General features: G+C 36.1%; 1 protein-coding gene across 1 annotated transcript in view; it reads left to right on the plus strand.

Moving 5' to 3' along the window:
- Positions 1 to 13,216, plus strand: part of PAK3 (p21 (RAC1) activated kinase 3) — a 289,996-nt gene that overhangs the window by 220,008 nt on the left and 56,772 nt on the right. The window contains exons 8-10 of the mRNA XM_025050559.1: positions 4,659 to 4,790; positions 5,563 to 5,728; positions 6,826 to 6,886. Of these exons, the coding sequence (XP_024906327.1) occupies positions 4,659 to 4,790; positions 5,563 to 5,728; positions 6,826 to 6,886 (359 nt within the window). The remainder of the gene's footprint in view (positions 1 to 4,658; positions 4,791 to 5,562; positions 5,729 to 6,825; positions 6,887 to 13,216) is intronic.

A 13,216-nucleotide genomic window follows, 5' to 3' on the forward strand; every position in this document is an offset into this window, starting at 1 on the left:
GAGAGTCCAGAAGTAAATCCATATTTATATGGGCGAATAATTTTCGACAAAAAAAGCCAAAAATATACAATGGAGAAAGGAAAGCCTCTTCAATAAATGGTACTGGAAAAACTGGAAAGCCACCTGCAAAAGAATAAAACTAAACTGCTGTCTATCGCCCTACACCAAAATTAACTCAAATTAATTAAGGACCTAAATGTAAGATCTGAAACAATAAAATGCATAGAAGAAAACATTGAAACTAAACTCAAGGATCTTGGACTTATAGAGGATTTTATGTATTTGACCTCAAAAGCATGGGAACATAAATCTAAAAAGCTTCTGCTCAGCAAAAGAAGTCATCAACAAGATAAAGAGACATCCATCCAAATGGGGAAAATATATTTGTGAGCAATACCTTTGATATGGGCCTAATATCCAAAATATACAAATAAGTTATACAACTCAATAACAACAACAAAGAAAAAGATCCAATCAAAAAATGGGCAGAGGGCCTGAACGAACACTTTTCCCTAGAGGACATACAAATGGCCAACGAATATTTGAAAACATGTTCAACATTACTAGCTATTAGGGGAATGCAAATAAAAAACAATGAGATATCATCTCACACCTCTTAGAAAGCTATAATGAACAGGACAAGTAATAACAAATGCTGGAGAGAATGCGGAGAAAAAGCGACTCGTTATTTACCTCAAAGACTTGAAAACTCACATCTGAAAAGATATTTGCACACCAGTGTTCATAGCAGCATTATTCACAGTGGCCAGGACATGGAAGTAACCAAAGTATCCTACAATAGATGATTGTTTAAAGAAGCTGTTGTATATATATACAATGGAATATTACTCAGCTGTAAGAAGAGATGAAATACTGCCATTTGCAACAACGTGGATGGATACGAGGTAATCATGCTAAGCGAAATAAGCCAGACAGAAGAAGTTGATAATCACATGATATTAGTTATATGTGGGCTATAAACTAAAAGCGACAAATGAACAGGACAAACAGAGACTCGTGGACATGGACTATAGGCTAGTGTTTACCAGAGGACTATAATCTAGTGGTTACTAGTGGGGTGGAGGAGCAGAGGGGAGGTAGAAGGTTAAAGGAGATCAAATATAGGGGGGTGGGTAGAGGGAGGGCGAAGTGGGTAAAGGGGATCAAATATATGGCAGCTGAAGGAACCTGGACTTTGGGTGGTAAACACACAATAGACTATGCAGATGTCAAGTGATAACGTACACCTGAAAATTATATAATTGTATTAACCAATGCTACCCCAATAAACTTAATGAAAAAAAGGTAAAATAAAATAAATAATAATCCAGCTGTACTATCATTTTATCCCTGCATTAACATGAATGATCAAAAACAGACCCTAAATACTATGGTTGTTATTTTTGGTACTGGCTTTATTGCATTTTTTAACATTGGAAATCAATATTTACTTGTTGGTTATTATTGAACAATTATTTATATAGATGAGCATTCCTTAGATCTTCATGTCTGTTACTCTGAGTGTTTTTTCCCCTAGTTTTCTAAGGATTTTTATATTTATCATAAATAGATATTTAAATTTTTCAAACATTTTTTATTTACTGAGATGAGCACGTGATTTTTCTCCTTTAATCTATGTGAATTATATCAATTAGTTTTTACAGCTTTTTTGAAACATAATAAACAATTAGTTGCTCATATTTACAGTGTAAAATTCAATGAATTTTTTCAATTATATTTGGAATACACTAATATATTAGTTTCAGTTGTATGGCATAGTGATTAGAGATCTATATAATTCAGAAAGTGATCACTTCACTAAATCTAGTACCCCTCTTCACCTTTACATATGTATTACAACATTATTAACTATTTTTCTTATGCTACGCTTTGTATCTCCATGACTATTTTGTAACTATCCACTTGTACTCTTAATCCCTGTGCCCTTTTTCACCATCCCCTCAGCCCCTTCCCATCTAGTAACCTTCAAAAATTTCTCTCTATGACTTTGTTTCCATTTTTGTTGTTGTTTATTCTTTAGATTCTGCATGTACATGAAATCACATGGTATTTGTCCTCATCTGTCTTACTTCATTTAATGCAATACCTTCTAGGTCCACCATGGAAATATCTTTTTCCATCCCATTACTTTTAGTTGTCTGTGTCTTTAAATATGAAGTAAGTCTTGTAGACAGTATCTGTAGGTGTCTTGTTTTCTTATCCATTCAGCCACTCTATATATTTTTTGGAGCATTTAATTCGTTTTCATTTGAAGTACTTGTTGATAGATACATAGTTATTGCTATTCTTTATTCATATTTTTGAAACATGTTTTTTCTTCATCTGAAAGAAATCCCTCCAACATTTCCTGTAATACTGGCTTGGTGATGAACTCCTTTAGCTTTTTCTTGTCTGGGAAGCTCTTTATCAGTCCTTTGACTCTAAATGATAGCTTTACTAGATAAAGTAATCTTGGTTGTAGATCCTGGGTTTTCATCACTTTGCATACTTTGTGCCAAGCACTTCTGTCCTGCAAAGTTTCTTTTGAGAAATCAGCTGCCAGTATTATGGGCGCTCCCATGTAGGTAACTAACTGCTTCTCTCTTGCTGCTTTTAAGATTCTGTCTTTATATTTAACCTTTGACATTTTAATGATGATGTGTCTTGGTGTGGCCTCATTGGGTTCATCTTGTTTGGGACTCTGAGCTTCCTGGGGTTGTATGTCTCTTTCCTTCACCAGGTTAGGGAAGTTTTCCATCATTATTTCTTAAAATAGTTTTCCAATTTCTTGCTCTCTCCTCCTTCTGGTACCCCAGAATACGACTGTTGTTACATTTGATGTTGTCCCAGAGGCTCCTTAAATTATCTTCATTTTTTTGGATTATTTTTTCTTGTTGCTGTTATTATTGGGTATCCTCTGCTACCCCATTCTCTATATCAGTAATTCGAACCTCCGTTTTATCCACTGTTGATTCCCTGTAATATACACTTCATCCTAGATAATGTGTTTTTCATTTCTGACAGGTTTCCTTTTATAATTTCCATTTCCATTTGTATGTTTTTTTATTTCTTTGTTAACGTTCTCACTCAGTTCATCTATACTTCCTTTAAGTTCATTGAGCATCTTTATAATCATTGTTTTGAACTCTGCATCCATTAGATCATTTGACTCCATTATTCCTGGATCTCTGTTCTGTTCTCTCACATGATTTCTGCTCCTTTGTATTCCCATTTTGGCTACCTTTCTGTGTCTGTTTCTACATACTACTCAATGTTCCTAAATCTCCCAGTCTTATTAGCATGGCTTTGTGTAGTAGATGTCCAACGGCACAGTCCTGAGAGGGGTTCAGCTGTAGGCCAAGTTTAGCCTCAGCCTGTGCCCCTCCAGGAAAAACTGTTAAGATTCAACAAGCAATCCACAGATGCTGTGCTATTAGTTGCCTGTAGAGGCCATGCCAGAAAACAAGGCCAGCTACTACCAGTGTGGGGCTTGGAGCTGCTCAGCAAGGGGCATAAGACACACTGAGGACACAACTGGATGTGACTTTGGTAGGTCTGCGAGTAGGGTGAGGTGGAGTTTCAGAGAATCCTCAGGGTGGAATTACCTCTGTTATCCAGTTTGATGACATCTCAGCTATGGCAGCGCTGCGTCCAGACTCTGGGAGGAAGGTGGGCTCAAAAGAGGAACAATGGATACCGCCAGCACTTCTGCCTGGGAGAAAACCTTGGCTCCGGCCCTCACTCCAACAACTCAGTGTCCCCCTGTAAGTCTCTGGTGCCCTCTGAGCAGCCAACCTGGTGCTGTTGCTCAGAGCAAGCAAGTCCGTCACCACAAAAATCCAGTTATGAACACAGCCACTTTAAAAGGAACATCTGCAGCTGCCGGCTGCAACTGCTGTAGGCTCTGTCCCCCTCAGCTATTCGAGACCAGGGGGCCTTGCATCTTCAATCCCTCCTACCTCCTACCATTACAGGGTGATTTTTTATTTCTCTCCGTAGTTATAGGGCTTCTGTTCTTCTAGACCCCAGGTGACTCTGTTTGCTGTTTGCTCCATGTTTCCATCACAACTTTGGTGTGGTCTCAAGAGGAGATGTACAAAGCCTCTATCATCTATGCCATTTTGCCTGGATTCATTCTGAGTATTTCGAGTCAGGAGATTGAACAGGGAAGAAACATTTATGAGCTTGCTTGTATTTAGTATTTGCAGAGCTGTATTAATACCATATCCATATGCATGCTTTAATCTTATGGTATACAAAAACCCTTTTCTGTGTGACAACCTGGCAGTCAATAAATTGGCAATCTGCCCAGTACAATCAAAAGCTTTAGTAGAAATTATTTGATTTTTTAAATGTATTAATTGATTTCAAAAACATTGAACCTTAAAATAGTAAGCAAATATCTCACTGTTTTTTAGTTTAGTGGAAAAGGAAAATATTTTTTTTTTAATTTTATCCTGTTTAAACCATGACCTGAATTTATCTCTGAAGTTTGACAGGTCCTAGCTACCAAATTGTAAATGATTCTACTTCTTTGTAAAAAAAAAGTAGTTCCCTTCTATCCTTACATATGTACATATGCCATTTCCTTTATATCATTTCTGTAGGAAAACGATGAGAAGTTAATATCTCATTTTTAACTTTGTTTTTGTCATAAGAGTACGAAAACAGCATCAGAGCCTCCTTTGGCTCCTCCTGTGTCTGAAGAAGAAGACGAAGAAGAAGAAGAGGACGAAGATGACAATGAGCCCCCACCAGTTATTGCACCAAGACCAGAGCATACAAAATCAGTAAGTTAAAAGTAACTATTTCCAAATGATTCAAAAGATGTCCTTTGGAACTTAGAGTCAGAATCTAGTTAATCAACTAGTTCCTATTGAGCATCTACTATGTCCTCAGAACTTGGGGACACAAGATCAACACATGACAATTAGAGAATAATACCTAACGATATACAAATAATTGCTAAGTTATAAAACTGCTGCAGAGGTTAAGATAGAGAAGGAAATCCACATGAATCAGGTAGGAAGACTTGCATAAGCAGATGTATGAGTACCAGAATTAGCACAGCATATATATGGGTCTCAAAGGACTAGCTCCTAAGAGTTTTCAAGGGCAGTGTACTTGAGGCAGGGTAAGAGGAGGGATGGAAGGCAGACAGAGCACAGAGGATTTTTATAGCAGAGAAAATACTCTTCACGATACCATAATAATGGATACATACTGTTATACATTTGTCCAAACCCATAGACCATTCAACACTGAGAGTGAACCGTATGTCAACTACGGACTTTGAGCGATTATGATGTGCCAATAAGTTCATCAGCTGTAACAAATGTTCTCTCTGGTGAAGGGATGTTGATAATGGGTGAAGCCATGCATTTGTGGGGTCAGGGGGTACATGGGAAACCTCTGTACCTTCTCAAGTTTGCTGTGAACCTAAAACTGCTTAAAAAATTTGTCTTGATTTTTTAAAAATTCTCACTGATATGACAGTGTCTTGACTTCATGCTCTTACCTTGGTCTGCTGTTTTAATTGTAGATTTTTTTTTTGTCTTGAAGATCTACACTCGTTCCGTGGTTGAATCCATTGCTTCACCAGCAGCACCAAATAAAGAGGTCACCCCACCTTCTGCTGAGAATGCCAATTCCAGTACCTTGTATAGAAACACAGATCGACAAAGGAAAAAATCCAAGATGACAGATGAGGAGATCCTAGAGAAGCTAAGTGAGTTTTTTTTTTTGCCATCATTACTTTCTTTATGTAATGGCTTCTCATAAAGTAGAATGGGATCGATCCTTTAGAATTTCAAACCTGCTTGTATAGACTCTAGGCTCCCCGAAGGCATGAGATGTAAAGTTTGGGACTCACTGTACATTCCAGATCGCTCCCTTTCTCACATTCCTAATGTGACAGAAACTAAATATTTTCGCTTGAAAAAAATCAATTAAGCTGAAAAGTTGACAAAATCAATTAAGTAGTTTTATTTTAAGATTATACTCCCTGAATACAGTAGTCTTATGTCATATCTTATTGATCATATCCCAAGTGCCCCCAACTGATCAATCATGATAAGTCAATCGAAGCCCAACACTGTCAATTAAAACCGACAACTGTTATAACATAGCCCCTTCCCTTAATTTAGGAGCATTTCTATGTGGAGAGGGGACAGGGTCAGCAAATGCTAGCAGCAAACAAATACATCTTTACTGTGTTCCTATTTGTCTGTTCTATGCCATAATCTTTGGATAAAACGATAGAAAAATAATTTCCTGCCATCAAGAAACTTACAATTTTATTTGGAAGATAAATGTTAATAGTGTGATACATTTAGAGCCATCTTCTTTTATACAAATTTCTATCTAAAAAAACTTCAGAAAAGGAAGAGAATGCCCATTTTACCCTCTAAAGGACATTTGGCAATGTGTGGAGACATGTTTATTGTCACAACACAGGGAGTACTACTGGCACCTAGTGGGATAGGCGAGGGATGTTTCTAAATACAATGTAAATGACAACCCCTCTCCTTTCCCCTCTGCAGCAAGGAATTATTCAGCTCCAAATGTGAACAGTGCTGAGGTTGACACATTCTAAGGTAGATGCATTTGGAAAGGCAAAGGTTCAGGTTGCAGCTGTTAGTGACCCCTCAGAACTGGAATTGCTGGACTTTAGCCAGCTGATATTACATGATTATGCATCTAGTGCTATTGCCAACTATTTGCTCTAATAACAACAGTAATAATTACCATTTATTGAGCACTTTCTGTGCTGGCCACTTTATATATATTATCGGGTTTAATTTTCACAATAATCTCCTTTGGTAGATTTTAATAACCTCATTTTACAGATCAGTGAAAGTAAGCCTCAAAAAGCTAAAGTGACCAGGTCACTAAACTAATGAATGGCAAAGCCAAAGTTTGAACTCAAATTTGTTTGCCTTTAAATTTACACTGTTTCCATTATCCACTTGGCATCTGCATATCCCAAGTGTCTATATGTGGAAAAAGGAAGGAAAAAATGAAAGAATTGCCCGGATAATTTCAGTTCAATTATTCAGACAATTGCCTCAAATATTTTTCCTTTTACTTTGGACATGTGGACATGACCTATGAGATTATATTAGATTTTTAAACTCTTAACAGCCTCGCTTTAGTAAAAATGACTGTTATTTGGTACCTGTTTCAAATCTCAATAGATTTATTATAATTAAAATGTGTTTATAGCTTTCTCAAGTTTAGTGACAGAGAAACAAGCATTATTTTCCAGGGCGAGAGTCATGCTTTGCTTGCAAACTGTAATGGATTCAGAGCTATGGTCTTTATAATTTGTTGTTTACTCTGTCCTGCACTGAGCAACATGATGAAAAAGAAAAAAAAAACTACCTTCGATTATATTTTATGGACATATTATTTATTTTTATTATTATTAAAAATTATTGGGATGACATTGATCAACAAAATCCAGTAAGTTTCAAGTGTACAATTCAAAGTACATCGTATCTTAAATAAAGGATTGTTTTCTTCTCTGCTGGACAATGCTTGGGCCTAGAAAGAATCATTTTTCCTCTAGACAGTGGGCTACCTATAACTGCCAACTTTACCTTGTGCTTACAAGACCTTGACAGGGAAAACCTGTGGAGAAAGGGGAGGGTGCTTCTCATGAATCAGATCTAGGCTGAGCTATACTGCAAAGTCAGTCTTGCTTGTTCCTGCTCCACCAGCACTCTTATAACTACATATTAGTACTCTGTCTATAGGATGGATTTTATATAACTCTACCAGTGGCTAAAAGGACAGGACTGAAGTCAGACAGGGCCAGACTCCAATTTCAAGCCCACTGTTAACAGCTCTCTCACTTTGGGCAAGTTATTTAATTTTTCTGGACCTCTTTTTCCTCGTCCAAAAAAATGGAGATAATAATAGTACCAAATTCATAGCATTATGATAATTAAATGAGAAAAATGCATGTAAAAACCTCAGCAACAGTACCTAGTACACAATAAATGCTCAGTAAATGGTAGTAACTGTTTTATCCCATGATTATAAAGCCTTGATAAGATAGTACAATGGGACAGGCTTTGAAGTGAATCATAGCTGAATCTGAGTTATAAACCTAGACAAGCTGTGTATCCTTAAGTAAGTGACTCAACGCTGAACTTCACTTCTTTTATCCGAAAAATGAAATAATAATATTACCAATATAATCGGGATTTTGTGAAGATTAAATGAGGTATAAGGTAGGTAAGACACCTAGCACAATAAATAGTAGCATAAAATAATTATGCTTTTTGTTTTTGGTAAAATGTGAGGACCATATTTTTCAATATAGAAAAATTGGGGCATGGAGTCTTCCAGTGGAACAGAATGTTTGAAACTAGTAATAATCCAAGATGTATGGTCCCTCCCTGTACTGAAGTCATTGAGGACCTTGGAACCTAGGCCCTCATTGGAGCTTTGGGAAAGAATAGAGAAGTCTGTGCTCGGAGGTAAAGGAGATAGGAAAAGGAGACAGGGAAGTAAAGGAATGACCTATAGCCCATACCAGAGTAGACACTGCCCCCTACCATAAGCATGGGGATTGATGAGAGTTGCCTCATCTTTAGTCTCAGATCAGATTACTATGAGGTGGGTAGCTTAGACCACAGAGCCTCCAGGCTATTTATCTTCCATGTAGATACTGATTGTGGGGGCCAGACCATTAGATCACTAGTGGCTGAAATGAACCGATCATCTTTCAGTTTTACACAGACAGATAACCTGGGTCTGGATTGTTCACTGCGGTCTGTCTGAATCTGTTAGAAAATAAAGAAACCCCTACATTTCAGTAAAAATTTTCAAAAGCCGCTGTCAACAAAATTGTGCAATGCAGGAAATTTGTCTTTAGCCTCTCCCTTCCGGGCCCTACAATCACCTTTTCCTCTCATCCTTCCCATCACAAGTATTCCCCACTCAAAACTCTTTCTCCTAATTCTTCCTCAGATAGACTTAATATTAATTTAGAGAATTATTTTACTTTTTCTCAGGAATCAAAACCTTCATTATGCTGAAGTTATAATCTACTAGTTGGAGTTCAACTTAGTTTAATATGTAGGAGAATACATAGATGGGCTTTCTTGCCACTGAAACCACATCATGAATCCTTTTACAAATACTAGTATTAGTGATTTCTTAAATCCTGTATTTTAAAATGAATAGTCTGTTTCTCATTTAGGAAATTGCTCTGGTAGAAAATGTTCTGGCATTACTATCATTTTTCCCCTTTTGACTTTAAGTTGGGGATCTTTGCCACTTTTTTATCTTATTGTGTCACCATGATTTTTTCTTTCTTTACTAAAATTTATAAAAGCAAATAAGCAAATTATAAAGGCTATGGTGAAAGAGGTCACTTTACAAACTTGTTTTGTCATTCAGAATTGTAGACAAGGCTTCCTGTGCACTTGTCTAACATCAGTAGATGGCAGCACACATTTTCCTATGAAGGGTTATGGGTGTGAGGAACCATTTTATTTGAATAGCAGTTAAATTCAGAAGCAGGATCTCATCAAAATGGTTGTTTTTGGTAATCCTCATAAAAGAATTTATTTCTATTTTTTTTACCCTGCATAACATGGAAATAAATACTGAATATTTTACTGCCATAAAACCTCATTAACTAAACCCTGCCAATTGGAATTGGTCATAATTTAAAAAGTGGCTTGGGCTAAAGCTTATTTGTTTTTGTTCAGTCTATAAAAAAGACTTTGCTCAGCAACTTAATATATAACTTTCTTAGAAGGCTATAAACTGATTTTTAAAACTATGGTTTCAAGCGATTTTAAAATCTTATTTCATCTAAAACACACACACACACACACACACGCACGCACGCACGCACGCACGCGTGCACCCAAAATATCCAGACCTTTACATATTAAAAGCTGACTTAAATAAGAATAGCTCTCAGTGATGTGGAAATCTGTGAGACAATTTGAAAAATGAAATAGCAATTTAGAAATTGTTAAATTGGTGGCATTCTATAGATATAAGTAAAATGCATTCTTCAATCCCTCTCTTAAAATATAGGATGTTTATAAAAGGAAATGCCTATTTTTATTTGAGTTTAATTCAACAGACTTTTATTGAATACCCAGTATAGTCCACACATAGCATTCTGTGAAGAGGCGCTGAAGATATACAGATGAATAAGATATGACTTCTGTCCTTAATACACAGTCTGATAAATAAATGTAGATATAGGGTGTATTGAGTACAGAGAAAGAGAGCAAGAGCAAAAGCAAGAGAGGCAGAAAGAGGGAGAGAAGGTACAGTAGTAGTACATAGAAGGAAAATTATTAACTTTACTTGAAAGAATCTTAGAACTGGTAACATCAAAGCTGAGTTAAAGAATAAGTAGGAACTTGCCAGGAAGAAAACTTAAGAAGGAAATTACAGGCAAGGAATAGCATATAAAGAAGGTATGAAGGTATATACCTGGGAACTCTAACTTATTCAGTGTCTCTTGAATATAGAATTGGTGATGGACTGGAGTTTTAGGAGAGGAAGCTAAACTGTTAAGCAGGAGCTAGCTGGTCATGAGCTACAATTAATTTGTTATGGTTCTAGAGGGGAAGTCATGAGATGAGATGGGAAATAAAGCAGGAACCTTGCATTCCACGCCAAGGAGCTTGAGCTCCTGTAGGTGTTGTGTAAAGGACATTAAGGATTCCTCAACCAGAGAATCATATGATTAGATCTACCCTTAGAGCATCCTGACAGAAGTGTGAAGACTAGACTGACATGGACAGAGGCTGGAAATACGGAGTCCAGTTAGGAGGCTATTGAAATAGCCCAGACAAAAATTATAAGAGTCCAACCAGAACAGTAGTAATGAGGAAGGGACACATTCAAATAGTATCTAGGAGGTAAACAGTTATAAGCCCAGGACTCAGTAGACAACTGCATATGGGGAGTGAAGGTAAGGAATAAGTCAAAGATGATTCCCAGATTTCTTACTCAGGCTACTGAGTAGATGGATGGTAATAGTACCATTGACTGAGATTGAAAATACAAGAGAAAAAAATTATAATACAACTCACATATTGTGTAAGTCTTATTTAATCTAACTAAAACATGGACTTCTATTATAAAAAAACAACAAAACCCAATGGGCAATCTATGAGTGGAACATTTAATTATTTTTTTAAAGTATACTGTCTACTGATAGGTCTAAATTAAGTTGTTCACTAGCCTATAAAATGGATCATTGTCTAAATTAACATGAGGTATTATCTGTAGCTCACAGTTTACTGCTTAAATATATATTTCTTATTCATTTAGTCAACAAATATTTTTTCAGTGGCAGCCACTATTCTAGGCACTGAAGTTACATGGATAAAAAGAATGTTTTGCCCTCCAAAAGAAGCATGTTAAGTCTCAATATAAGCATTAGAGAAGACTCCACAAAGGAGGATGACTTATATTCAAGTGATAAATAAGAATTCATGAGTTAAACAGGAAAGGGAAAGGGAGAGCATCTGCAAAGACTTAAGCCTTGGATAGTGATAGTATCACTAGGATACAAAGTAGGAGGAATGAAGAAGAGAGGAATATGAGATTAGACTAGTTAGGTAGGAGCTAGATGATAAAGGGCTTTCTATGCCAGTCTAAGAAATTTGAACTTGATCCTGTAGTGAAGAGGAACTTTTGAGGCATTAAGAACAATGGATCAAAATTACTCTTAAGTATGTTGACCATGCATTTCAGTTTACCCAAGACAGTCTCAGTTTATGAATTTTATAGTTATCCTACTCCAAAGGCATTGTGGAAGAGGAATTAGAGAAGGCAGAGTTTAGAAGTAGGTAACGACTAGCACCATTGTTTAGACAAGAGATGATGAGGGCCTGAACAAATTCATTGTTCCTGGGCATGAAGAGGAGGGGGTGAATAAGAGTGACAATTAGGACATAGAATCTATGGACCTCCTTTTGATTAGTTAAGCTTCTCTTGTGCGTAAATCTTGTTTTACAAACTGACTCTACAGTTCTTTAGGATAGGAGCCATATTAGTAAGGTATAACTCAAAGGTATTGATGCTGATATGTTTGCTTTCAAAGAGAAAGAAAGAAGGGCCAGAGACATCCAAATAAATGACTCCCTTCAAAGTATATCCATTGAGAAGCTTCACCCTTATTCACATAATGCTATGGCTGAGAATTTTTCTACACCTATTTGAGCACTGCGTTGATGAGTCAATGTCAGTTTCTCGATTTATTCTGAATGGTGGAAAGTATTCATCCTCTGAGTGATGGATTTGATATTTTGAATTAATAAAATCCTTTTTTTCCATATTTAAACATGATAAATTAATGATTTTCTTGTGTGGCTTTTAAACATACTCCACAATGTTTGGAGCAATCTATCAAAACAGAAAGTAGATTAGTAGCTGCCTATGGATGGGTTGGAGAGCTGAGGGAGATGAACAGTGAGTGATAATAGGTACAAGATTGTGTGTGTGTGTGTGTGTGTGTGTCATTGATCAATATCCCTTTCCTCCTTGATCATTTCTAATATTAGATCATGGTAAAATTTAGTAAATTTGTACAACTCTAACAATTTACTAAAAGCCATTGAATTGTATACATTAAGTGGATGAACTTTATGGTATGGAAATCATACCACAGTAAAGCTGTTCAAGATGTTTGGAGTGCTACTAGGGTCCTAGATTCAGAGATGTATTTTTTTAAAAGCATGAATGTTATTACTTTATAATTAAACTTTGTTCCCATCTCCTTCACCCCTCACACAGTACTAGGTACATAGTAATTGCTTGATGGATATTTATTCAGTATAATTGAATATAATATAGTGTTCAATTTCATTTCATTTCAGAGAAGATAGTGATTTTGTTAAATAATATGTAAAAGTTTTTAGATGGTTTTATCTCCTAATCTACAGTATAGTTTTGTGGGGACTTTTAATAAATGTTGAGTTGTGACCAGTCCTTTATGTTTCCCAAACATCATCAATGTTTAATATAAACAGCATGGATTATTACTATTAATTTAATATATTACTATTTGTTATTTTAATAAAATGTATCATTATCCATATAAATTATAGAAATCACAATTTCTATGGAAATATTGTTCTAATGTTTTATTTGTCATTGACTCTGGTATCTTAATTTTTTTTATCACCTAAAGGGAAACCAATCAATTTTGATCCCTCTCTCTCTTTCC

The sequence above is a fragment of the Pteropus alecto genome, unplaced genomic scaffold (genome assembly GCF_000325575.1).
Source record: "Pteropus alecto unplaced genomic scaffold, ASM32557v1 scaffold107, whole genome shotgun sequence".
In the NCBI taxonomy this organism is placed as follows: domain Eukaryota; kingdom Metazoa; phylum Chordata; class Mammalia; order Chiroptera; family Pteropodidae; genus Pteropus; species Pteropus alecto.